This window comes from Drosophila tropicalis, unplaced genomic scaffold (genome assembly GCF_018151085.1).
Source record: "Drosophila tropicalis isolate 14030-0801.00 unplaced genomic scaffold, ASM1815108v1 contig_878, whole genome shotgun sequence".
Lineage (NCBI taxonomy): Eukaryota > Metazoa > Arthropoda > Insecta > Diptera > Drosophilidae > Drosophila > Drosophila tropicalis.
In genome coordinates this window covers 2,837,167-2,864,441 of record NW_027173374.1, presented here as the reverse complement: position 1 = coordinate 2,864,441, position 27,275 = coordinate 2,837,167, and the positions used below count along the sequence as shown (strand labels likewise).

General features: G+C 33.5%; 1 protein-coding gene across 3 annotated transcripts; it reads left to right on the top strand.

The window, feature by feature from the left end:
* The first annotated feature begins 227 nt into the window (after positions 1-227).
* Positions 228-26,225, top strand: LOC137584538 (A-type potassium channel modulatory protein KCNIP1). 3 transcript variants are annotated; one of them, XM_068299966.1, is made up of 7 exons: positions 228-401; positions 807-1,186; positions 13,094-13,542; positions 22,881-22,950; positions 23,087-23,157; positions 23,221-23,415; positions 23,858-26,225. In XM_068299966.1, exons 3-7 carry the CDS (start codon positions 13,387-13,389, stop codon positions 23,984-23,986), a joined length of 621 nt encoding a protein of 206 aa, XP_068156067.1. In that variant the 5' UTR covers positions 228-401; positions 807-1,186; positions 13,094-13,386; the 3' UTR covers positions 23,987-26,225. The 3 variants fall into 3 exon arrangements, with proteins under 3 accessions (XP_068156067.1, XP_068156068.1, XP_068156069.1); XM_068299967.1 differs by lacking the exon at positions 807-1,186; XM_068299968.1 differs by lacking the exon at positions 228-401 and having other exon boundaries at positions 451-840.
* The last annotated feature ends 1,050 nt before the right edge of the window (positions 26,226-27,275 follow it).

The following is a 27,275-nucleotide window of genomic DNA, read 5'->3' as shown; positions in this document are numbered from 1 at the left end:
AAGCTGTTCTTAGTCCGATTTTTGGTAACAGAAACCACTGTCACCGCCTCCGCCGCCTCAGCCGTTATTTTCCCTGTTTCCTTCTATTTCTTTTTTTTCTGTCAGATGCCGACAGTTGGCGAAGCGTAACGAAACGGTTTCCGAGGCAAGACGCCAACGGTTGCTGCTCCTGCTGCTAGTCCTGGCAGCCGCCGCCGCCGCTGCTGTAATCAGTTGTGTATAGGACACTCGTGTGTGTGCGCGCGCCGAACGGTTTAAATTGTGTGTGTTGGCATTTGCTTCAGTTTTCCTTCATTTGATTTTTTTTTTTGTAAGCAAAAATTTTTATAAACGATAAACGGATGGGAACGCTGCGCGGTTTTGCCTGCTCCTGCTGCTTCTCTTGAACGTTTTTATTTATGGTAACTAAGAAAATAATTTAAAAATTAAACGTAAAAACCAAAACGAAACTCAATTAAATATAATAATAACAAAAAAATAAATTATTCAAGTTTGTGCTAAAAATTGTTTGTCACCTTTCCTAATCACAAAAAAGGAAGCAAAAAAAAAAAAAAAACGAAACCGTTGAAGGAAATTTTCCAGTTTACAGCTGCTGCTGCTGGTGCTGCTGCTGCTGGCGTCAACAGCGCTGCTTGTATGTCCGAGATAAAGGATATGCCCGGATCTAAAAGATACAGTTTTTCCTTTTTGCCATTCATTCTCCTGCTCGCCTCTTCCTGTCCCTGCTTGTGCTTCTCCTTTACCACCTTAGAAAGCACTCCACTTTACCTCAATAAACCAATTCACTTATTTTCTATTTCGGACAGCAGCAGCAACAACAAAAAAAACAACAAATAAAAGGTAGAAATGTGCTTCAACTATGCAAATAAATTAATAAGCCAAAATCATTAACAAATTAAAACGAGACACGCGAAAAAAACGCCACAAAACAAAGAACGAGAAGCAAATTGTAACGAAAAAGCAGCAACTCTAGTCAAGTGCCATTGGCATGCTTTGAGGCCAAACTCCTTGAACCTCATCATCGTCATTGCCATCATCATCATCACCGCCACCACCAACATCATCATCATCGACATCATCTTCTTTGGTTCGTTCTACACATTCCCACGTTAGGCTCCTTCATTTGCGTCGTACCCGTCTACGTCTACGTCTACTTCTACGTCGTCGTCGTTTGTCAAAGGCAAAGGTAAATATATACATAGCAAAGGCAAAAGCAGCGGCAATAGCAAACAAACTAACCTACAAAGTAAACAAAAGCGTTACGCTACAAATGCAAATTTTTCACACACACTCCCACTCCCCAACATACACACACACACTGGCACACTCTCCGCTTGAGAACTATAAACAACAACTCATTTAACTGACGCCAGGCCCCCCATAAAACCCAAAGAATTGTAAAGAAGAAAGAACAAAAAACCTGAGACCAAATATCCAAAATGGATTCTTATTACTAGATTCAACTCAACTCGCCTCGACTCGGCTTTTACTTGGGCTTGACTTGACTTGACTTAACTTGGCCAACACATAACAAACACCACAAAAGCGGCACCAAAATGCACGCCCCACCAAGCAGCCTATTTGTATAAAATTTTAATCGCATGCGATTTATTTGACTAGGCGCCAAAGACACACACATCATTGAGGTGGAATATAAAAACGAAATATATGTACACACTACACACCTGACACCTGACGCCACACACACACAATGAGTGCAAGAAGTTTGTTTACACTATTCGAAATAATTCATAGAAGTATTTGATAGTTTATAGAAACGCAATTGATTAAAAAGAGAGTTTTTTGACCATATTCATATTCTTGATTAATAGATCTACTTTAATGTTTTCCATTATAAACAAGTCAACCAGCTGACTTGACTCCTTATCCTGTTCAGTAGAACAAAGACAACAAAAGAGTCAAGAAATGTATATTACAGCTATTGTACAAAAACTTATCAGGTGTACTGTTTCGTTTGACAAAAAGAAATCAGAAAAAAAGTGCTCACTCTCATCTATTTATATAATACTTGACGTTATTTGCCCAACTATTTTAAGTGCTGCCAGCTACTAAGAACAAAGCATATACCTACATACATAGGTACATAGTATATATATAGAAAACCAAACTGAATGTAAAAAGAAACTTCTTGGCTAAGGGAAGCTGCTGCGGCTGCTGCCGGTTGGATGAAAACACTTAACGCGAAACTAAGCGACAATTGTTGTTGCTGTTGCATTGTTATTGTTTAAAAATAGCATCAAGGTGCGCTCTAGTTTCATTCACACCCACACAGCCTACATACATAAGCACACACAAAGCCTAAGCCCACTCAAACATACACAGAAACACACAGACCCAAAGTGTCCTATATGAAGCATTAAACTGCAAAAATATAAATAGAAACAAGTTTAAAAATAATCTGATCAAAAACGTTAGCATAAAATAACCACAAATCAATAAAAGTATTAAACGATTTGCAACAAAGTTCCAGCACCTACATGTACATAGATTAATATATAGATTTTGTATATGTATGTATGAATAAAATATAGTTGATTTATATGTAGGCAGTATGTACGTTTTGAAAACACGCAAGTGGGGAAATTTGTTGCCAATGATTCAGCCGTTTCTATACATTTCCACCTAATCCGCCTTCACCTATTGAATTACACGGGTAATTAAAGCCAAGTATTTGCGTTTTATATAAGACAGTAAACTTTTGACAAAGAAGCCATAACAATCCGAACGTATTTTTCGTTTAGACACTTTTTGAGTAAACAAGAATAAAGGAATGACACAGCCTTGTAAACACCTGAAAAATGGTTAATGAGTTTTCCTGACCAACAAAATGGTCAATTGTCATCATAAGGACATTTGACGATTTGTAATGTATTCAATAAATTCAGGTTCTTCGTTTAAGTAAACTAAATTTAATGTTCCCATAGAATTGTATTGTTTATATTTACCAAAGAAAAATATTTTGTGAATGCCCTCGGGATATTCAATATATTAATATCATATTTCAGTTCATGGCCACAAATAGAAAAGCTCATTTGAACTACCTTTGGCAAGCCATTATTGAATTATATTTAATATATTTTTTAATGCAACTTATTGTTAGTAAAGACAAATAGTGCTTATGCTGTTTTTATTACTATTATAATGGATTTTGTATACCTTTTATGTATATAATGGCTGTGAATAGAAATGGAAATAAAATATTTTCAATTCATTGTCAATTTTTCTGAAATTATATTAATAACTAATATCAAGAATTGAATTCTAAGCCAAAGTAAGAAAATTCAACAATGTATCATTTCTGTGTTTGTGGTTGGCTAAACCAAATCGCATTTGATACCCACATGGGATTGAAGATTAAGATTATCTAACATTTTTTATGTTTATAACACATTTGCGTTGATCTCTTTTACACATATGTATGTACATACTTACATACATATGTATGTATTTATGTAGTTTTTAGTAAAAGTCAAATGGCGACCCATACAATCCTATATAAGTAAATTGTACATAAATTCACTAATGGCATCAAATATCTATAAGTTTCACTTAAGTTTCCATGCATGTGTCATCAAGCATATTCAACAGCTAGAATACGAACGTTTAACTTTCAACATTAAATCGAAAGAAAGTGGGGAGCGAAAGAACAACAAACTTGTGCCCGAACATAAAATATATCCATTCACAGATGTGTCTATAAAACCTATACACAAACACAACATATACATTTTGCCAGCCTGTGTGTATGTGTTTCGTTTCTTTTTTTCTTTTCTTTGGTATTCTTCTCTTGTTTTTATCGCCAGCTGATAAAAGCAAAGTTGTCCAAAAGTTAGCGCCTGCAGCCGTAACACGCATACGCCATGTGTTACGGAACGGAAAGTTAAATGTCTTTTTGGCTCTCAATGCGCTTGGCCTTGGATTTTTGGTAACATTTTTTAATTGCCTAGAAAGCAAGCAAGATATCCTGACCAAGGGGAGTTGAAGTAGAAGGCGGTGCGTGATGCGGTGGGGAGGTGCCGGTCTTATCCCCACAGTTACAAGTTACAAGCGAACATATGTTGGGAACATGCAATTAACAATCAGCCCGGGAAAAAGTTGAGGGCAAGCAGCATAAAGAGATGGATGAAGAGCAAACGAGAGGAGAAATAGAGAGAGAGAGAGAGAGAGAGAGTGCCGAAAAAATGTGAAATCTGACGAAAAATGTGGCAACTCTAGCTAAGCGACTGAGAAAGAGAGAAGCGAGAGAAAAGGAAAGAGCGACCGAGAAAGACACATTCTGTGCAAGTGAATGGTAGAGGGGAGGAAGAAAGGGAGGGATATTCACAGAGAGAGAGAGAGAGTGAGGCACTTACAAGCATTAATTACTGTGTTGAGCCTGTCGAGTGGCCGGTCCCAGTCAAAAGTTGGAGGCGATTTGACAGAAAAACAAAAATATATAGCATACTTTTTTGGGCATGAGTTGCTTGAGTTGAAATTTTTTTTTTTTATTGCCAATGTTGTTGCTTTTGCTGCTGCTGTCGTTGTCGTTGTCGTTGCCGTTACCATTGGCATTGCTGTTGCTTATTTTTAGCCCAGAAAAGAAAATTCTTTTTTGCCAATTTTGTTGTTCTTGCTGTGGTAGATGATGAACATAAAAATATGTATGTATGTATACATGCCAAAAGCGTAATAAAAATGTGTTGAAAACAGAGAAGAAGCCACAACAGCAACAACCACAACAAAAAAAAAAAAAAAAAAAGGACGAGAAAATAAAATCCAAAAGTTTTCGGTTTGTTTCTTGAATTTCACTTGAGTAGCAACATTAACTAAAATTTAATTAGCCTTTAAGAGAAACTGAAAAAGTTTATATATGTATTTACCAAACGGAATTGCTTTTTAGTGAATTAAATCCTTGTTGTTAGCATCCAAGTGTATTTAAGATGAGTAGTCTAAAAGTACGGTCGATCAAGCGAGCCTGTCCTAATATATAAAGTTGATTCAATAATTGGCAGTTTCTCTATTATCCTAATTATAATCTGCAAAATTATTATGACTATCCGACCGAATGCCAAAAAATGAAATCAGATCAAAAGTTTGCCTTATTGATAGCTTGGACTGCCTAAGTTTTTGTTTGTCGAAGATTTATTTGGAGAAAATCAAATATTTTTTATTTATTTGCCTTATATTTTTGCACCCCCATACAAAGGCAGGAAATAAATTAAGTCAGCTCATAAATTAAAGCAATTCAAGCTGAAAAAAACAAGAGTGAAGGGTGAAATGGGAGAAAAATAATAACAAATACTAGTTGTCCACTCAAAGTTTTGTGGTCCCACAAACACACACACACACACATGCACAAAACAAGGGAAAACTGGGCATATTTATAACTTGGCTAAGCATTTGCGTTTTGGCTTTTTGCTCAGAACAAAAATAATTGTCTAAAACTTGGCGAATATCGCCCAAGAAACCGGAAGTGCCCAGAGCCATAAAGACTAGTGGGTGAACATGAATGTGTATGTATGACTGTGTGTCGCCACTACGAACGACTCCGTTCAATGGCGTTTTATTGTTAAGCATTTCGCACAGTTGAATACGAAATTTTCGCCCATTCTTTCCCTATATATATACATATAGACCACCCCAACCCAACCCATCCCCACATTACATTTGCAAGTTATTTTGGCAACTATTTTGCCTGGCCAGCACAATGAAGTCAGTTGCTTTTCAGCTTTTCGTCCAGTGCCAAAATTATTCAGTTTTCTTTGTGGGAGTTACTAAAAAAGAAAGTTTCCACCAAACTTTTCAGGAAATGCAGTAGAAAAGACGAAGTTTTCTGCTACATTGTTTCGTTTTTTGCATACATCCTACTACATACGGCAGTTACTTGTTTCTCATCTTGATTGCATTTTTAGTAAGTCCTAAATGTTGCCAAATTAATGAAAACAATTGTCTAAAAGCGATAAATGCAGCCGTACAGAGTCAAAGTCAAACTAGCTTACTGGAAATGGTATACACATGTTTGTAACTAGTTTCCGGTTTATTGGGAGTGTGTACTTGCCATTGGGTGTGCGTGTGGGTGTGTTTGCAAGTGTATGTGTGTTATATTTCGATTGGCTCTTAACTGAAATCGAGTCAAGGTTTTTGGCTCAATTTCTCTCAAGTGTCTCTCTCTTAAGGCTTGCTATGTTTGGCCGACGACTTTAAGTGCACAAAATTGATCAAATGCTTAGATAGCCAATTTTATTGATAGTTATTTTTCTCTTTTTTTCAAGTACTACGTTTCCTTCAAGTTTAGTTTGAGAAATTAAAAATATGTAACTAAATTTACGCCAAACTATTAAAGTATTTAATTGACTATAAACTATTTGCACTGACGTGCTATGTCTCGCAAATATTTCTTTTTAATAGATCGCAAACAACAAATTATAAGATAAATTCTAAATATCAAATATCTAAAATATCAAATATCTATAGATAAATAATCTATTCCATAAAGTTTATTTATAAATATTCATTTAAAACAAATAAAAACCAATCAAAACAAACTCTTATCTCATAGAGGACAGAAATCTCAACTATTGCAATCTACTTAGCATGGCTAATGGCCAAATATTGTAGATGTTGAACCACATTCACCTTTGACCCCCAGGACATTTTTTTGATGCTATCACAAAGTAAAAGTAGGAACACCAAAAGCTATTAAGAGTCGCGTGTCGGATATGCGATTAAAAGCCACACGTCTCGTTCACTAATAACAGTTTTGGGTTTGCCATACAGTTTGTTGATTTCAGATATATTCCTTTTTCTTTCATCCCCGCTACCATTACAAACATTACCCCGCTTAAAATTGCCATTTCGGGTATAATACAATATTAAACTACAATACAAAACAAATGTCTAAGAAACTGAGAAATTATTTGCAAAACTGAGCCATACCCATATGCGTCTCTCTTTCATGGTCGTCCTCATCGTCATCGTCGTCGACGATGGCTTTGTCGTCTTCCTGCCCTGGGGAGTCATTTGTTATTGTTCCTTGGCTTATCTCAAAGCTCCGCTGGGGCAAAGGAAATGTTTGCCATTGCTCCGTGCAGGGCAACTGGAAAATTTGCACTTAAATTATCCGAAAGTGTGTGCAAAGGGAACAGTCGAAGAATTTTTCATTACCAAACTAAAAAACACAACAAAAAAGATATAAACAAAAAAAAAAAAACACCACAAAAGAAAAAACTAACGCAAAATATTCTGCAACACTCTTTGCTTGATTTCCCCAGTGGAGTAACTGAGAAACTCTTAACTGAATGTCAAATGGCTAAACTACAAAATTCTATTTCATAAAGTTTAAATTTCATTAAGTTCTTTATTAACTATTAGCCATAGTTTTTGTTTTTTTCTTTTCTCGCTGCGTCAACTGCTGTTGATAATAATAACTAATGACTTCCGTTGGCTATCGCATATCGCATTTATAGGCTCATTTATATCAACTGGCTGGCATCCAATTTCGCCAAACCTCTTACCCTCCCCACTGCATTCTCAGAGAACTTCGTTGGCGAATTCTCGTTGTTTTTTTTTCTTTCTTCTTTTTTGGCATGGCTACAAACTTTAATTATGCGTCACGCTGTCAAAGTGCTAAATTTATATACCCAAGAATATTTATCTATAGACAAATATGGTTCTCATGCACATTGAACAGATTGCAAAGCAAAATAAAATATTGATAACAGTAAATAAAATACATATTGCAATTATGAACTTTTCAAATTTGTTTCTTCTGACATTGATGAACACATTAATTGCTTGTGCAAAATTATATTGATTATATAAGAATTTATCGACAAATAGTTAATAAATCTGTTACTAGGTCCATGGGGATGGGTTTCTATCCATCTTTATGACAATCCGGCAAGAATTTGCTTATTAATTGATTGACAAATCAACTCTAAAGTGCAACTTAGTTAAGTTTAGAAAATGCAGTTGTTTCCCTTAGAGATTCAATTAGGTCCCTGGTCGAATTGTGAGTATTTTAGGCAGACTTTTGAGCATAAAATAATATTTAATTGTTAAAAGAAATGTTCTCAAATTATTTCACATTTTTAATCATTACCAAAGTTTGAAAAGAAATTAGTTAATTGCCAAAAATAGGTTGAAAGATCTTAGCAAAGGCAGACTTTAACTTTAAAAATGAAAAAGAAACAGTAAAACATTATATTAGGGTTCGATAAGATAAAAAAATTATGTTTTTATTTGATGAAATGTAAGTATAACTTTTAGTTATGTAAAACAGTTTTAAGGCCTTTGATTTTCTACTTAGGCCATTCAAATAAACCACTATATTAAATATTCTCTTCATTTTGTATAGCTATTATAGTTAGAAATTAATAAATATTTCAAATTTAATTCAGTTGCTTAAAAGTATTTTAGATCTAAACATTCTTAAACAAAACTGCTCTTTCAATCAAATGTTCTACATAATTAAGTGCCATTTAACACATTAAACTTGTATTTCGAATGTTAACTACTTAATCAATTTGGCATTGTTTAAATTCCATTAGCCATTCTAATGAAACTGCTTGGTTATGGTAAATGAAACTTGACCTTGCAATAATTTCTAATTACAAGCAATTGCTTGTGTTCTCAGTTTCTTACGAAAATCTCATTGTTCCTAATGCATTTTATAGTTTCTTTAGTATCATTTAACACATTAATAATGCATTAGTTTCCATCTGCCTATTCTAACTATTTTTGTCTCAACCTACCCAGGTGGGTTGATTCCGATGATGAGAGGCTTATCTAACCAGAATCCCCAGATGACACATGTCGGCAGTAGTTATCAGAGAAGCCAAACAAGAAAAGCCAGATCAAATTGAGCTAAAAGGAAATTTATAATCAGTTGCAATTGCAAATGCTATTTGCAACTCGAGTTTATCTCACACATGTTGACGTCAGTGATTTTTCTTGGCTCAACGATTTGTGGTTCATTATTTGGCAATTCCTTTTGCGGTTTTGTGCAGATTGAAATGTGTTGAAAGTAGCAAAAGTCATAAATCAAAGTGGTCGAAACGAACAAAAGAGCCCACAAAAAATGTACTATTCTAATTGGCGTAGATTTATCGTCTGTCTAGGTTTTTGGTGGGCCCGAACAAGATATATGCTCAGTGTCTAACCTTGTAATGTGCGCCAAATAAAAAATAATTCAATTCTTGTAATTGGCAAGCCAAAAGAAAGAGAAAGAAAGAGTGTACCAAAAAAAAAAAAAAAAGTTACACGGCATAAAGAGAAAATCCAACTACAGAGCAAACTATGAACAAAAAATTTAGCCGCAATTTAATAATGCTCTCGGAAACGCAACAAAAATGCGGTTTTTCCCTGCGGTTGCGTGTCGGTGGTTTTGGGCTTGGTATATACATACTCTAACTGGGTGTCGCTTTTCCGACTGTCCGTCGGTCTGTCTGTATGTGTATCTCTTTGTGAATGTAGCCTGCCTCTGTTCTCTATCTATTTAGATAGTTGGTTTAGTTTTAGTTTTGGTTGCCTTTCGAGCGTGATGGCACTCCTCGGTTTTTCCATGTCCATGAAAATGGCATGAAAACAGCAGGAAATGACAGAAGACACAATGGTGAAGCTCATAGAGTGCAGGCTACAGTGGTTCCGTTTGGAGTCTCTTTTATCTCATTAGTTTGAGAAATGGCGAAAAAATATATTCTATATTCAAAGGACTCGAACGAATCAGAAACCAGCCTCAAAAACATTACTTAGTAAAGCCTCTAATACTTAATATTACAAAGCGAAAGAAAGTAGTGTAAGAAAGTATTGTATCTTAGGCTGATGAGAGTAAATAAAAACATTGTTTATCATTACTATTAATTACTATTTACCTCATCATTTATTTTACAAAGTGTCCAACTATTGTTTAAGTCACACTTTATAAGCCATTGATAGCAATTATACTTAATGACTGATGAGAGAGAGGGAATTTCAGAATACCATTTCGTATATTTGCAGAACAACAATCCTTGATATTTCAATTGTCCTTATATATGTATGTATGTATGTACATTTAAAGTGCTCAGTCATATCGAAACGTTATTGATCCCATTTCGCTTCTTCATTTCTTTTATGCACTATCAATGTATTTATTTGGCAAATACCTAATGGCACTTTAGGATATCTGAACCACGGTTGACAATTTCATTTAGTTGTGGGCGGCCATCATGCGCACCCTATTGACTTGGTGTCCTTTTTTTTATTTTTGGTTTCATTCGAGTGGCATTGCATGACTGCATGCAAGAAAGCCCCGGCCAACTCGAAGTTGAGTTAGTCGTCCAGCCTTGTCCTTCAAGTTGGCTGTTTGGCTGTTGGCTGTTGGCTGTTGGCTGCTGTTGTCGTGTTTCTATTTGAGAAAGTGAAAAAAAGAATGACATGCACATACGGAATACACCCCACACACTTGCACAACCACAACACAATTAGACAAATGAATAAACACACATAGATACACACAAATGCATATGCATGAGTCGTGGCATTTGCCGCAATTTGCATATTTGGCTGGCACTTTAAACCCACTTTAAATGCATTGTTCTAGGCCTGAGGCAAATATTTGTCTTTATTGGCTTAGCTTGACAATTGCAAATTGGTTCTAATACGGATTTTGGGCATTAACGACGATTTACGCCTTTGACCTCATTTAATATTTAATTAGCTATATGAAAAGTGTTGCCTGCCTGCCTAGTGCAAGCGGAAGCACATGTCGTATACGTGATATTTGACAAACATGTTACATGCACACCCGCATACATACACACACACCCACACACATTGGACTTAAACTGCATTTGCAAGTTAAATGGCTATGCGAGTAGCGAAATAGAAACGCGTTCAAGAAGGTTAGGAAAAAGAGAGAAAGGGGAAAGCCTGAACAGCTAGTTAGTTGAATTGGCCATGCCGGGGCGTTCGACATAGCTTCCGCTGTTTAAATGGTATAAAAATGTTGTTAAAATGCAGGCGGGGCATTTCAGTATGGTCTCGTTTCTGATTTGTGCAGAATAGAGTCATGAAATTAGTTAGTTGGCTGCTGCTCTTGGTGTTGGGGCTTAAAGGAGACATTGTATTTGCTTTTTATGGCTCTTTTTTAATGGACTCTAGACCCTAAATGGTTCAACTTCATGATGACCCAGTAGGTAGAGATGGAGGCGTACGTAAGGGGATGCTGATGCTATTTATGCTAATGGAGGCATGCATTTACACAGTGGCTTTTGGTTTTTGTGTACAAAACGACTAACTAAGTAGGTAACACAGCATTGACGGGGTATGTAAAAAGGGTTAATTGGATAACTTTATAGTCAAACTTCAATGTAAATATTTTGAACCATAAACTGCACTTATCTGTGTTGTCGAAACATGTAAATTAATTTAAAAAGAATAGATATTCATTAACCATTATAAATTTGATGTTCGTAGCAAAATAACAAAAACAATCGAATTCTAAGCCGAATATAAAAATATATATAAAAGGATAATAAGCCTAGTTTATTGTCCAAGGTAAAACTATACAATCTCTTTATTACAGGCAAGTTTTTGTGATTTTTCACTTTGCACTCCCTGAAACATTCACTTAGATAAATAACAACAGATTTTCTACATAATTTATTCAGTGAAAATTCGCAAACTTTTTTATTGCAAGAATAGTTGGAATCTCTTTTTTTTTTGGCCCCCAATTTCCATTCAATTTGTTCACTCTTACAAATGGATACGCAGCAAAAAGGACTCACAGGTTCTGTCTCACTATCATTTGGCTGCCATCACTTCCGACGTCATGGCTATTTCTCAGTTGGAATTGATTAAGCAGAAGATAGAAGCAAACAAAAAAAAAAACAGGAAAAAAAAAAACAAAATTTATAAAAGAGAGAGCAAAAAAAGAAAATAGGTCACTACGCCGGAAATAGCTTTGACAAGTGCCTAAAGTCGTGCGGACAAAAAGTATATGCAAAATATTCTATATATATGTAGGCATACCTACCTATACATTTATACATACATATATTTCTCAATTTGCTGCATTAATTTCCGTTTCTTGCACTTTCCAAAAGGCTTTAGAATTTCAAGACTACTGTCAAACGACATTGAGGATAACTAAAGTATGGATGAGGCGGGTGACAGTGGGGCGAGATGGGGTGAAATGTGCGGTGCTTAAAAGGTTTTCAGCTTTTCTGCAATTTAAATTAGAAGGAAGAATTTTGCAGCTACTTGAGTCTGCCTATTTTTGCGAATAAATAAATGATTAGTGCCGAAAGTGAATAGGCAGGACGAAGGACATGAAAATTTTCCAATTATTCAATGTTCAGGCCAAAGTTTACACTCGACTCAAATAAACAAACATTTAAATAATTTATTCGTTCTTAATTATCTGGTATTGACGTGAAGAGAAGTCTTAAGGTTATTTGAATTGCAAGACTGTGAAAAAGTATTTGGCTGAATACCTTATACTTAAATTTTCAACCTTGTCTTCGAAACTAATAGTCGTTAAGATCGTAAGAGTATAGCGCCCTGGGAACTAGGAATTCATCTAAGATAAACACCTTCCAGATAGTTGCAGCTGAAATCTGCTGGCAGACAGCAAATGGCAAGAAAAAAATCAAAATAAATATTCTCATCATCGTGTTTTATGTGGAATGCATGCAAAGTGCTCATTAATCTCATCTGGCGGCTACACAAAACGACCTTAAAACCCATTCAGGCGTAATAGAACGAGATGGAGAGTGTAAAAATAAACGCTGCATACGTTAAGGCGGTGCGCATAACTCGATTTCGTCTCTGATTTATGGTATGCAATAATAATCTGAATTTTCAAGTAGCAGCTATGAGTTGCACTTCCGCCGCACAAATGATGAAGCCGAGCGGCCACATTTTCTATCCCTCTTCATCATCTTCCTTTTTGTTCTATTTGCTTTTGCCTTGGCTGCACACCCACACACACGCACACACAGACACAGATTAATATGTATGTATATTCTGGTAAATCTCAGTATCTCTCTCTCTCTCTCTCTCTCTATCTCGCATTCTCTAACTCTCGAACATTTTCTATTTTGTTTTGCAGCCATGGTTGCCTCATTAGCAACTTAGTGCACTGGCTAGAGAATGCCGTGAAAAAGGAAACCGAAACCGCCGAAAAGGATACCACGAAAAGAATATAAATATATATATATAAATAGAACAAAAAAATAACGTACCGAAAACACCAAGGATAAACTCAACTTTTTTTGTGAGCCAGCGAATTTAAGCAAATGGAAATTGATATTAAAAAGCAGATTAGAAGATTTTCATAATAATCAGAAAATAAATAAATATTTATCCAACAACAAGAATCACAAAAAGCAAGAAACAACCAAAATGGCCTCGCCACCAGAAAGTCCCATCGAGGAGGTGGTCTATGAATTGGAACACACACGCGTGCCTAAACCCATACCTGTTGCCCTGGAGGATCTGTGCCGCCAAACCAAATTCACTAAGCAGGAAATTCGCGTCATGTATAGAGGATTTAAAACGGTAAATTGATATATAATTATAAATATGCATGAACATGTTAAATATACTATAGCCATCCTAAGGCACTCTTGAACTCCTTAACGGCCAATAACACACACTTAGTAGCTTCAAGTAAAGCTCCGACAAGCGGAATCCAACGACTGGTTTCCAAGTTTGACACGAGTTTTGAATTTCATTGCCAAATTGGTTGTTCTTCTCTATTTGCTTATGTCCAGCCATTTATTAAGAGCATGAAATCAGGGTGGGGACTTACTACTTCCAGCATCCATTCTAACTGTGTACTTATCTCTGTTCATGCGAAAAGTCAAAAAAAAAAATGTGGGTCAACAATAGATGATGATGAGCATGAAGGGAAGATGCGTTTCAACTGCAAATTGATAGTTTTCCCAACTTTGTTGTTTGTTTAAGATGCTTTAATTCTTTCAACAAGTTCACTTAAATTTGGTTCTTATTTTTTAAGTTTACTTATGTAATTATGTAATTTTTAAAAGCCGAAATCCGTCGGACACAGTTCAGATATGTTTTTGGAAATTGCATTAGTATATAGGAAACGATATTCATTAACACAATATGCCGTAATAATTTTTTAACTGGGTTAGTTCTAACTATTAGTTCCATTTATATAAAATGCAAGAAGCTTTACTATAAATAAATACTGTTGCATCGCTTTAATCAGTTAACTAAAAATGAAGTTCCTCTACGGATTAGTAACCATAATTGTTGGTCTCATGGTTCTGGGCCAATCTGATGCACGTTTCCCCACAAGGCCGCCAAGGCCACCAACCCGGGATCCAAGGGGAGGATAAAATTGGACACTAGTCATATTAATCCAGTTCAGATGTCAATTATTAACTATTAAACGACATTTTTTCAGCTCTTTTTTATTAAAAACTTTAAAGAAGAACACATTGTTGATTTTTTAAGATTTTACATAGTTTTGTCGATTACTGATCCTGAAGTATCTTTATTTACTTCAAGTATCTTTATTTACTTGAACATAGTTTGAAAACCTGGCACCGTTGATGTCAACCACTTGTACCACTACTGATGGTTCTACATCTCTCATAATTATTAGCGAATTGTCTTGATCAAATTTGAATTGTCGAGTGTTTGACCATATGAGCTTGCATTTTCACGTTTTAGCAATGATTTGTTCGTTCGAATTACCGAGAGCATAAAATTGTAAGGACATAATTCGAAAAATAAAGAAATTCTGTAGGGGACACCTCGTATCTTTGAATTAATGAGAGGTTCCAAATATTACAAGTTTAAATTAGGGGAAGTCCACTGTACATATTCTTTGATTTCCTTTGCATAATAACAAAACGAATAAAAATTGACACTTGACATGGTCGTCCAGTAAAGAAATTAACCTTGGGTAATAGTACATAGATGTACATTTGTTCAAAATATTTACAAAAGCAAGGCTGCAGGGTGATAATTGAGTGACGAATTAATTGATTAATGGAAGCTTTTCTTGTCACTTTCCATCGAAGTCTGCGTTTACCTAATGATACTTTTCTCTTCATAGAAATCGTGATCAAAATCTTTAAAAAAAATCAATTTATAATATGTACATATATACAAGTATATTATAATATATAATCTCATTCCCCCGCAGCTACATATAATTACTTACAATTACTCATGGAAATTAGCTGCACTTCGTGGTGCATGTAAAGTAATACTTTTACGGCAACCTTATAAAAATGCGTACAATAATTAATTAGTTTCGATTACCTAACAATGGATACAATTTTTCAATAAATAATGCGGCTTCAGAAGTCTACCACACAATCGATTCAAAATGCACTTCTTCTCCGGCTTGGTGGCTATAATTGTTGGTCTCATGGTTCTTGGTCAGTCTGATGCTTATGCGAGAGCCCGTCCACCCAGACCTCCAGTAACACGACGTCCTGGAAGCTAAATGTTTTGTCCAATAAAACTTCAAATCTATTGATAGATTCATTATACATAATTGGTATTTTATTTTAATGCGAGAAATTTCAGAAAACCAAATCGGAAAATATTCTAAACATATTTACGTACGAGGCAGAAAAAAGAACTGAGAAAGTTGCATCATAATGGAAAAGAAATTAAACGAGAAGCGAGAGAGTTTTCCCTCTTTCGGCTCTACATAAGATCAACTGCATAAGTTTTCCTGAGATCTTCTCTGAATTAGCAACTAGTTTCATTTCTACATTATTTTGTTCCATCTAATTTATGCCAGCATACAGGAAACAGTGCCGATTTGATGTACGTAATATTTATAGAATTGTAATCACTTTGGTAATGTAATTAGTTCCATTTACCAGACATTAGGTTTCTCATAAATACTTTTGTGTCACATCGATCAGTAAACTCAAGATGCAAATCCTCTATGGCTTAGTCGTCATCATTGTAGGCCTCATGGTCATTGGCCATTCAGATGGGTTTTTTAAAGACCGAAGACAATATACCACGAGGATTTACACTGCACCCCGAATACCCACCCGACGTTCGGGATAAAAATATAGACCAGTGACCAGATTTAAATTGATTGGGACTCAGGCTTTCAAATTTCATTTCTATTAAGCAATTTTCCAAAAAATAATCTCTATAAGTAAATTAAAGATGCAACATTTTTTCAGGCTGGCTGGTTTTAAATATTGGTCTGATAGTTCTCAAGCTTCGGGTTTTCCCAATAAAATCGAATCTATTGATTATAGATTACATAATATATTGTATTTATATTTATCTGTGAGACATTAAAAAGGATTTTTTTAAATTTAATAAATCAAAAGAAACATGTTATTATTATAATTAGTTTATTATCAGTATTGGATATAGCTGTAAACTACTAACCTAGCTATTTTTTTATAAGCAATATCGTGGCATTCTAGCCTGGTTCATCGTTGTTCTGTTGCCTAAGTGATTGGGACACTTAGACAAGTTTTGAGTTACACAATTTGGAGTTGCAATAAAATGGAAAAGAAAGAAAAGAAGCGAGTTTAATGGGAGTCCACTTAGAAATAGATAATCCTCTCTTTTGCCTTTATTAAAGATCATCAGGATCTCTTTATATTAAGTTCTTTTTTAGAATTATAAATAGATCCGTGAACATATTTTTTGCTGCAATCCTTCGTTGCACACCTGGGTCTTGTATGTGTGTATGCAATTGCATGGAAAATGAACGAGGCTGGCCAGCCCCAGGTGTGCAATTAAGGTTTTAAAAACGGTCCACGACGGAGAGTTAATTTTCTGCTAATTGCGGAATAATAATTATGCGTGTCACTTGTGTTAGATAGGGCATAATTGTAGTATATAGGAAATTGTACCGATTTTATGTAAATATGTAATTTTAATAGAATTGTATTGACTTTGGTAATATAATTAGTTCCATGAACTGACATTAGACTTTCCTATAAATACTCTTAGGTCGCATCGATCAGTAAACCCAAGATGAAATTATTCTGTGGATTGTTCGTCATCATTGTTGGCCTCTTGGCCATTGGCCAGTCTTTTGGTCTAGCTGTACCACGAGACCCAATTCTAAAAGACCGACCCAAAGTTGATAAGACACCAGTACATAGGCCACGTTATCCAAATCAACCTCCTCCAAATTATCCACGTCCTCCTCCTCCACGTTCTAATAATAACAATCAACGTCAGAATGGATAAAAAGATAATAGTGAAGAATGAAGAGCCAAATTTATTGGAATTATTTGTTTCATAACAAACAGATTTATTATAAAAGATCATTCAATAGAAAAAATGTCACTTTCTTTTTACTTATATCTTATATGTCATGGATGACTGTTTGTTTCTACTCTCATATCAAATATCAAATTGCACGACAATAGCTCAGAATATAGTGAAGTTATTTAAAAAAGTCACTGTTCGTGACTTTTCCGTTTTAGTGGTTTAGTGGTCCGATCTGGCTTAGTCTGAGATATTCAAACAGAGATGCTTTCCTCTATGCGTTGCACATTTCTAAACAAAATAAATATATGCTTTTTGCAAGGGTATAAGAACTTGCAAAGGTATACAATCTTCGGAGCGGCCGAAGTTGCCAGTTGCGTACAATACCACCCTACCAGCTTTTTTTGGTTTCTTTGGTTTCGTATGAGGCTTTAGGTACCTTAAATGGCACCTCTGTCAAGGACTTGATGTATCGTCCTTAACTTCATCGTTGTTGTTTCATCCGTATCTGTTGCAGAATTGTCGAGTCTTTGGCCATATGAACTTGAACTATCGCTTTCTAGCAATGAGTGAATAAAGGAGGTAAATTTTTATATTTTTGAGTCTAGCGTCTTAATTTTCTCCTAATTAAAAAGTTACAGGTTACTTGAGTTGGATAGACGGTAATTGTAGTATATAGGAACTACAGAATTGTCATGACTTTAGTAATTAGTTCCATTTACCTGACATTAGCATCAGTTTTTTCTATAAATACTCTTATGTCGCATCGGTAAGTAAACTAAAAATGCGATTCTTGTATGGCTTAGTCGTCATCATTGTTGGCCTCATGGTCATTGGCGAGTCCTATGGTTTACCGAGAGCCCAAAGACCTCCACCACGACCTCGACCAAGACCCCCAAGGCCTGTCCATCCACCGCCAACACCTGTACCTGCTGGCGGCTAAAAATGGACATGATAAGCTCAAAATTAATTGGTCCTATTAGTTTCATGTTCAGTTTCTGTTAAAATATAATGTTTCAAAGAGCTGGGTTTCTGGGTTTTTATGTTATAATACAACCCAAGTTCTTCTAAAGTTATCAAGAGAAACAACTTTGTTTAAAAAAGACAAATATAAAGTGCCATTCTCAATGGATAAACTTCTGGTCTTCTATGATCTGGTTATTAAAATATATGTTTATACATACAATGTGTTCATCTCTTGATTTGGCCAATATGTATGTATGTATAAACATCTTGCAAAACGCTTCCTTCTAGATGATACTTACATTGCATAAATATATTTAAACTTTATATTTGTACTATATATTAGTTAAATTTGCTATTAAAAGGCGGAACGAAACCAAACACCTATTTCATATCATTAAATGCAAATGGCTAAGCATGCTGTAGCTAATTGGTTTAGAAATTCGTTTCATTTACCCAACAGTCAGTGGGGTTGTCTATATAAACTCTCGTATTATTTGGATCAAGTAATTTAAAATGAAATTCTTATCCGGATTAGTCGCCATCGTTGTTGGTTTCTTGGCAGTCAGTAGAGTAAATTACCGTCCGGTAACTAAACGATGAAAATAATAATGGGTTTCGTTCCATTCATATAAAATAAACGATGAAAATAATAATAAGTCTTGTTCCATTCAAATAAAAAACCATTCAGAAAAGTACATCTTAAGTTCTTTAAATTTTCAACTGGCGGGTCAATAAGAAATTATATGCGGGGGCGATGATAAAATTTCAACATAGATTTTTAGTTCTTGAATTTTGAATTTTAGCAATTTTCAATGTTTTTAAAAAATTTCAGTTTGTTTGATTACTGTATTGTGATTTAGACTCACCAAAAACCAAACATTTTTATGGACATTTTTAAAATGAACAATTCATCTTTAAGCTATTAAAAGAGAAACTAATTTTAAATTTTATTGTGTGGTTTCTTCATCGAATTGAAAATTCTTTTCAAAAATATATCTCAAATTGGTTTCAAGAATTTCATCTACTAATTTCAAATATTAATCCTAGTATTTGGTGCGTCAGAAAGGAGAGTTTAATAATTTAAAATGACACAGAAATAAAAAAGACCAACTTCATGTTATTGTCAGAGATCATCACGGATCATATATGTAGATCGATATGATGATAAATACAATTAATAGTACCTAATATAATAAACTGTGATTATGTAATAAATTTAATTGGAACTACAAGTTCTAGCTAAGAGTATATACACCTACAAATGGATCTCATTGAAGACTATAGCGATCGGCAACTTAAACAGGACGGTCTAAATTTGATTCTTTAGCGAGTCTAGGTTATTTAGCAATACCAAAATATGAATGTTTTAAAAAAGAATTATTTGGTTTAGTAATTTGTGGAGCCCATTTAAAACCTAACAATAATTTAGTGTTCGTCTTAGACTTTGAAACGGAATTATTTTAAAGGCAGAACGAAATTGTTGATGTAAATACAGGTAGACTCAAATCGAAATACAATTGCATAACTGTGCTATTTGTAATTGCAATTTGCGTGGTAATTAGTTTCACTTATCTAATAGTTTCTTCGATTTGATATAAATACAGCCGTTGTGTTTGGAACAAGTAATTCAAGATGAAATTCTTATCCGGATTAGTCGCCATCATTGCTGGACTCATGGTTCTGGGACAGTCTTCAGCTGTCGTCACATACAAAACTAGATCGCCGGTTCCCGGAAAATAAAAATCGATTCTTATTGTGTTCGTCCAGTAAAGAAAAGAATTTATTGCTAATAATGGTTTTTATAACATTATATTAAAAAAACCATTTAGCCAAGTACATCTCAAGTTGTTTGCATTTTTAATTGGGGCGTCAAAAATTTCAATCATAAACTTTCTAGCAAGGATCAATCTTAGTAATTACATAATATAGCTACATATGTTCTTTTTATATCCCAAGAATACCACAAAAAAGACACAATTTTGATTGATTACATTGATTCTACTTTGCCACTTTTCTAATTATTTTAATCAAAACAAATATTCTGTAAGTATGTAGTACAAGTCCGTATCATTTAAAGTTGATAAATAGATTATCAAGCATCAAAGTTTTTATCCCTTTTACGAAAAATCGTTAAATCTATTATCTATCTTATCTATAGCAAACAGTTTTTTTTTTTTGAATAAAATTTCGTGCAATCAAAAAGTAAACTATTTTCAAAGAAAGACATGCTTTTATGTTGTTTTTTTTTTTTTTTTTTTATTAATTAATTTGGTTTATTCTGCAAACATATATCGTGAGAGATTTTATGTAGGTATTGCCAATAAGTAATGGACAAGATGCAGTTTAGGCCAAACGATTAGATTATCCAGGACGCCATGGGGGACGCCACTTCCTGGTGGTGGTGAGATCAACTTGTTGGGACTGGCCCACAAACATGAGCCCCACAAGGAGGACGACAAAGCCGGCTAAGTAATTCATTTTGACTTAACTGACGAAACAGACGCGAAATTATTTATAGAAAACACAAGTGTTTATTAGAAAAGGTGGAACTAATTGCAATAGAAATGGCTAATAAGTCTTACTAATGCAATTTGACTAATTGCATTTCCTTAAAAAGTATATAACACGATTTTGTTTCCTATATACTCAGAGTTAACTTTTGATATATCAGCTTATTGGTACAACTCATGAGTTTCAGTTGAAATACCTAAGGTCATCTAAAAATAAGTTACATAAATTAATAATTTAAATTAAGCAAAAATAGAGCTATCTGATGCTTGGGCCAATAGTATTTAAAAAACGAATTATATTCTGCATCATAATGTGAGATAAACTAAACTTGGTTAAACCAGAATTCCATTTGTTAGAAACTTTGTTTTTGTATATGGCAAGAAGTTATACCAAAAATAAATTATGAAAATTTTGATTTTGTTTCTCGCTTTATTCAATTTATATCCTGCAGAAATTAAAATGTCGGATTATCTATGGTTAATAAGTAGATTGTCAGCCTTCAAACTTTAATCTTTAAATGTATATATAACAACTATATTTCGGTTAACAGTTCTAGTTTAACGGCAAATTAATGTTTAGTCCAGAATTAGAATTAAATAAAACTATGCACTACAATTAAGATACAGACCAATATAAGTGAAGCGCATTTTTGAAAACCTTTCAAATTCTTATTTGGCATTGCACATAAAACTTAAAAGAAAATAAAATATTATTTAATTCCCTTTCGCTAAGCACAAAATGCTTTAAAAAGTAAACTACTTTCGAAGAAAGACGTGAGTTTTATGTTTTTTATATTTATTTATTTATTTATCTTGTTTGTTCTGCAAACATATATCGTAAGAGATATTATGTAGTTATTGCCCATAAGTAATGGACAAGATGCAGTTTAGGCCAAACGATTAGATTATCCAGGACGCCATGGGGGACGCCACTTCCTGGTGGTGGTGAGATCAACTTGTTGGGACTGGCCCACAAACATAAGCCCCACAAGGAGGACTACAAAGCCGGCAAGGTAATTCATCTTGACTTAACTTTTGATAGCAATCGAATGGTACTTATAGCAAACGCAAAAGTTTATCAAAAGGTTTGAACTAATTGCAAATGTAACGGCTTAATTTCATTAGAGTTACGTAACAAATTATACTTCCTTAAGAACAATATAATACTACATTATTTACTATATACTATTTCCTATATAATAATTTTTGGAAATAACAAATATTACTTATATAATAATCAGCAGGTAAATGTGACTTTGAACTTTAACATATTATATTGTTTATGGCATTAGAAACCAAAGGAAAACTAGAAAATTATCATTGAACTTTACCTGGTTAAGGTAAGGTATGTTAATTGCAATTTCCTTGGTGATTTTTTCCAACGTACGCTTGCCATTAAGTTTTCCTATAAATACTCTTGGTATCTAAACTCTTGGTTAACTAAAGATGAAGTTCTTGTACGGATTAGTTGCTATTATTGTTGGTCTCATGGTTGTTGGCCAGTCACATGGCTCTGCTGAACCCCGAGCTCGACCCCCACCAAAGCCCAGGCCACCACCAAAGTTTTAGGAATGGAGATGAGTAATATTCGTCCAGTAAACAATTGAATTTGTTAATATTAATGGATTTGTAGAGTCCTTTTTTATTAAAAAATACATTTGGAACAGCGCAACTTAAAGTGTTTTTTTCATACTTTTATCTTTTGGGCGGAAGATAGAAATCATCCTGTTTTGATAAGAAAGTTGGGAATATTAATATCTTAAAAGTAAAGCGCTGGTCTACCAAGCTAAGGCCTTCGGCTAGGTAACATTAAGACATTTACACACTTATATAGTTGGTTAGGATTTACTTTAATTTGTTTTATTTGATGTTATGTTTGGGTGAACTTGTGGTATTGGATTATTTGGAAAGTATTTTCTGGAGTGGAATTCATAGGAGTCGAGAGGTGCAGCTATGCTTAAAAATTTGCTTTTGTGATGTTTATGCCTCTAAATTGCGAATAATTCTATTGTTCTTGCAACTTTAGTCTCTAACTCGATGAATGAAAGTCCAAATATAAATTTTGTTTAATAACATTGGCCTAATCCTTTGTATGGGCATTGGCGTTTGGAGGGGAAGCTTTTATTTACATAATTTTCGTACATTCTCTTATAATGTTCATATACATTCCACTATTTTCAGGAATGTCCCGAGGGTGTGGTACATGAGGATTGTTTTAAGGATATTTATGCCAAATTCTTTCCACATGGCAGTAAGTATTTATGTTCAATGCCGTTGGACAAAAGTAATTTATTATTGAAGTTACACCCACAAGATTGAAACTGTTCCTCCAATATCTCATGGGTCATTTTTTATATACTTATGTATATGTTTGTCATTTTTTCTAGATTCCAGTTTATATGCTCACTATGTGTTCAAAGCGTTCGATGTAAATTGCAATGGCGCCATTAGTTTTCGGGTAATTAGTCTTGTCTATATTGTTAATGATGTTGTATCATATACACTTCCATTTGCTTATTAGGATTTACTGGTCACGTTGTCGACACTGCTGCGGGGCTCAGTCTATGAACGGCTGCGCTGGACCTTTAAATTATACGATTTGAATGGTGATGGTCGCATCAGTCGCGGCGAATTAAGTGAAATTGTATTGGCCATACACGAGCTTATGGGCAGAAGACCGCATCAGCCTGAAGATGATCGCAAGGCGAGAGATCAAGTAATATATATATACTTACCTTATGACCTTACCAAAATGTGAAAAGCCTTGTTTCTGACGGATAAAGAACCAATTTGTGGGCTTATTACAAAAATTATGTCCTTCACATAATCCCTTTCGTTATGACGACACGGTGCAGCAGTTGTTGATGCTGCGTATGAGTAATTATAATTCCACACACACACTCAAATACAAGCGCACACATGCACAAAAACAAGAGAAGATTGAGTATGGGAATTGCATTGACAATGCAATGACCGGAAACCTCGTGTTGATACGCACATGAAGGTCTGCATTCACGTTGCTGTTAATGTGTGTGTGTGAAATTTGATTAAAAACTGAAAGGTCCTTTGCATAAATTTGGCCGATTTTACAACTTTATGAATAAGGGTATACATTTCGATGAATTTCATAATGTCCTTTTGTCCCTTCTTTATGGCAGGTGGATAGAGTTTTTCGCAAATTGGATTTGAATCAAGATGGAATTATAACGATAGAGGAATTTTTAGAGGCCTGTTTAAAGGACGATTTGGTAACACGTTCATTGCAAATGTTCGACAATGACCTTTGATGACAGGAAGAGGACGACGAAGTGGCCGTAATACGCAATTCAAGGACTATAATATCGCTTATAGATCTATAAATTGAAAATAATAGTAAAGTAATGTAAGCAAAGTAATTGCAAATACCACAAAAAATGAAACACCACTGACAAAAAAGATTGAAGTTAAACAAAAATGAAACAGCGACAGCAACAGATTAAATAATTAAATGATTAAAACAAAACATACATATTAGCAACTAATATTAGTTTAGGCAAAAACAAACAGAATATCGAGAAAACTTGAATTAAATTTAACAGCGCAGCAGCAGCAACAACAACAATACAAACAACAAAAAGGAATATGTAATTTTTTAAGCATATTATGAATTTAATCCTGCCGTCAAAAGCGAATTGGTCTTATATGTATATGTATTTATTATATACATACTTATAATATGTAGATATATATATATATATTCACGAATATACATATACATACATATATGGAATGTGTATTAAAAAATGAACTTTATTTTCAACAAAACAAAAACTAAACCACCAACAAAATCAAACAAAGAAACCAAGAAATACTTAACAGGAATTGGTATCAAGAATTTACTTTAATTGCATTTTTCTTCTTTTTTTTTCAAATTTGATACAAAACTATTATAGATTCATAATTTTTTGAATTTAATTCTAAATTCTTTTTCAAAAATTCATCGGCTTTGTCAAAGAAAAATAAAACTTTACATTTTCCCCAAAATTTTCAGCGATTACATTTTTCCAGTCAATTAAAAACCCATATTTTAAAAACTTAATTATGTTGTCTACCCAGAAAAAAATTGCATTAAATTGAACATAAATTTGATTTAACCAAGTAAAAAATATTATTATATATGTATGTGTATATATATATTTAATGCAGTAACAACCACCGATATGTAAAAACCAAAATGAACACTAAAAATTAAAAAAACAGATGTTAACTTTTGTGCACCGAAGTTGAAATACCCTTGCAATTAATTTGAGTCACTTCTACGTCTTTCATAAGTTTTGAAATAAGCAGTTTCATAATAATTTAATTACTAATGCTTTCAAAATGTGTAAAGCAATGTTTCATTATAATTTTACCACTAGATATTATCGTTTGTTGCTATTAATTTTGCAACTTTAAAGCAGAGTATAAAAAGAGAATAGCACTTGACAATTATAGTTTATTTTAAAAATTTATGAACATTAAACATGCCTTTTCAATTAAATTAAATTTTTATTTAATTGCATCAACACAGAGACAGCCTGACACACATGCATACACACACATACGTATGTAGGTGAAGTAAACAAGCAAAAACTTTCAACATGTCATAATTTATTAACGCTTCACTTGCGTTTAACGTTCAAGTACCTACATCCATGATGATTTTTCTCTCTCATCCAAGGTAAACGAGCAAAGTGAAATAGCAAAATAGCAATAAAAAACAAAACACATATATACATACAAATACATTTGCATATAAGTAAAAACTACAAAAAATTATTTCAAGGGTATGATAATATTTTGTAAAATAGCATAGTCAAGACAATCAATGTGGTTTGATAATTAAATTTTTAATTTTTGCATCCACACACACACAATTACACAATAACACTTAATTGCTCTTCCATGGCATAAGGTTAATAATAAATATGACAGCCCGCGAAAAGTATGCTATACTTTTTCATTTAAGCTCTAAGGCCTGAAACTGCAATTTAAAACGAAAACTTATTAAAAATTCTCTAAAATGTTTCTAAACTTACGCTTATTCATTATTTAAGCCAAGTTTTTAGCTATTATCTAGACAAACTCGTTCGATATATACAGAAAAGATTTGTCTATTAATTTGCGAAATATTTTAAACAACCAAAACGGCTTCAATCGGAAAATTTTCATCTGATGGTTTCAATTGATTTCTGTTGTGTTTTTTCTTCTTCTTTTTCCAACCCTCAATTAAACCGATTTGCAAGACATTTGCAAAATTACAACTTATGCGACCTAATTGATAAACCACCCAAAAAAAAGAACTTCTCTAATCTAATTAAGAGCGATTTATGCGAATGTTAACCTAAACTGTCCAACAAAAACAAATAAATAAATAAGAAATGAATTACTAACATTAAATTACCTAAATGTCTAACTAGTCAAAAAACAAAAAAAAGAATACAAAAAAATACTAAATAAAATGAAATTGAAACGCTTAAAACCTACATTTAAATATTGAACATTAAACAAATCCAGATGGGAAATATTTTATTTAACTATTTCAAAAAAAAAAAAAAAACCCAAAAATTATGATCTAAATTTAAACATATGTATGTAATGATGATAATTTTTAGCAGCTAAATGTTTAGTAAGTATTTGAATTTGTGTAAATGTCTAATTCTATGGCTATTCGTAACTAAAAGAAAAACAAGTTTTAAGTCACATGTTTGTTAGTTAGTTCTAAAAATCAAAATAACAAAAAAGCAAAAACAAAAACATAATCCAAATAGGAATCGAAAGATTATTCTTAAACCCAGATTGAACTTGAAAAGTGTAGAAACCTGATTCGTATTTTAGTTGAAAAACTGACAAAACAAAAAACAAGAAAAACAAAAAAACAAATTGAATTCAAATCAAAAATGTACCTAGTAAAAATTGTAAATTATGATAATAATTTTCTTCAGCATAAGCGTTTTTAGATTTTACTTACTAAATTTATGTACTTATGTATAACTAATTGAGAAATTGAGAAATGTTAATTTCCCTTTCGAAAAATACATACCAAGCATATATGCATATATATTATTTCTCATCTATCAATGCAATGAAACACAAATATCTTGAAATTGAATTACTTATGTATGTAAACAAAAAAGCAAACGTGGTTAGTGATTTGGATTTGGATCATAAGTACTTACATAACTCAACATGGATATATATACATATAGATATATATATATATAAATATATATGTATAATGGCATCTATCATTATGATACAGAAAATTGAATTTAACTATCTGAAATATTCAAGAATAATCAATTTGCAACATTTATTTAAATTTTAAGTCCTTTCGCAGAGCCGAGTTTGAGCCGTGAGTTCTTTTTGTTGTAAAACTTTCACTTCCATTCAAAATAATAATATTCCATATTAAATCAATTCAACCCCGAATGAAGCAACAGAAACTCATATTTATAGTTCAGAATAGATATCACAATTGTACTCTATCTCTTTTTAGTTGTAAATGAAGCTAAAATTATCCAATCTGTTTAACTGTTAGTTGGTGTCATTTCTAAG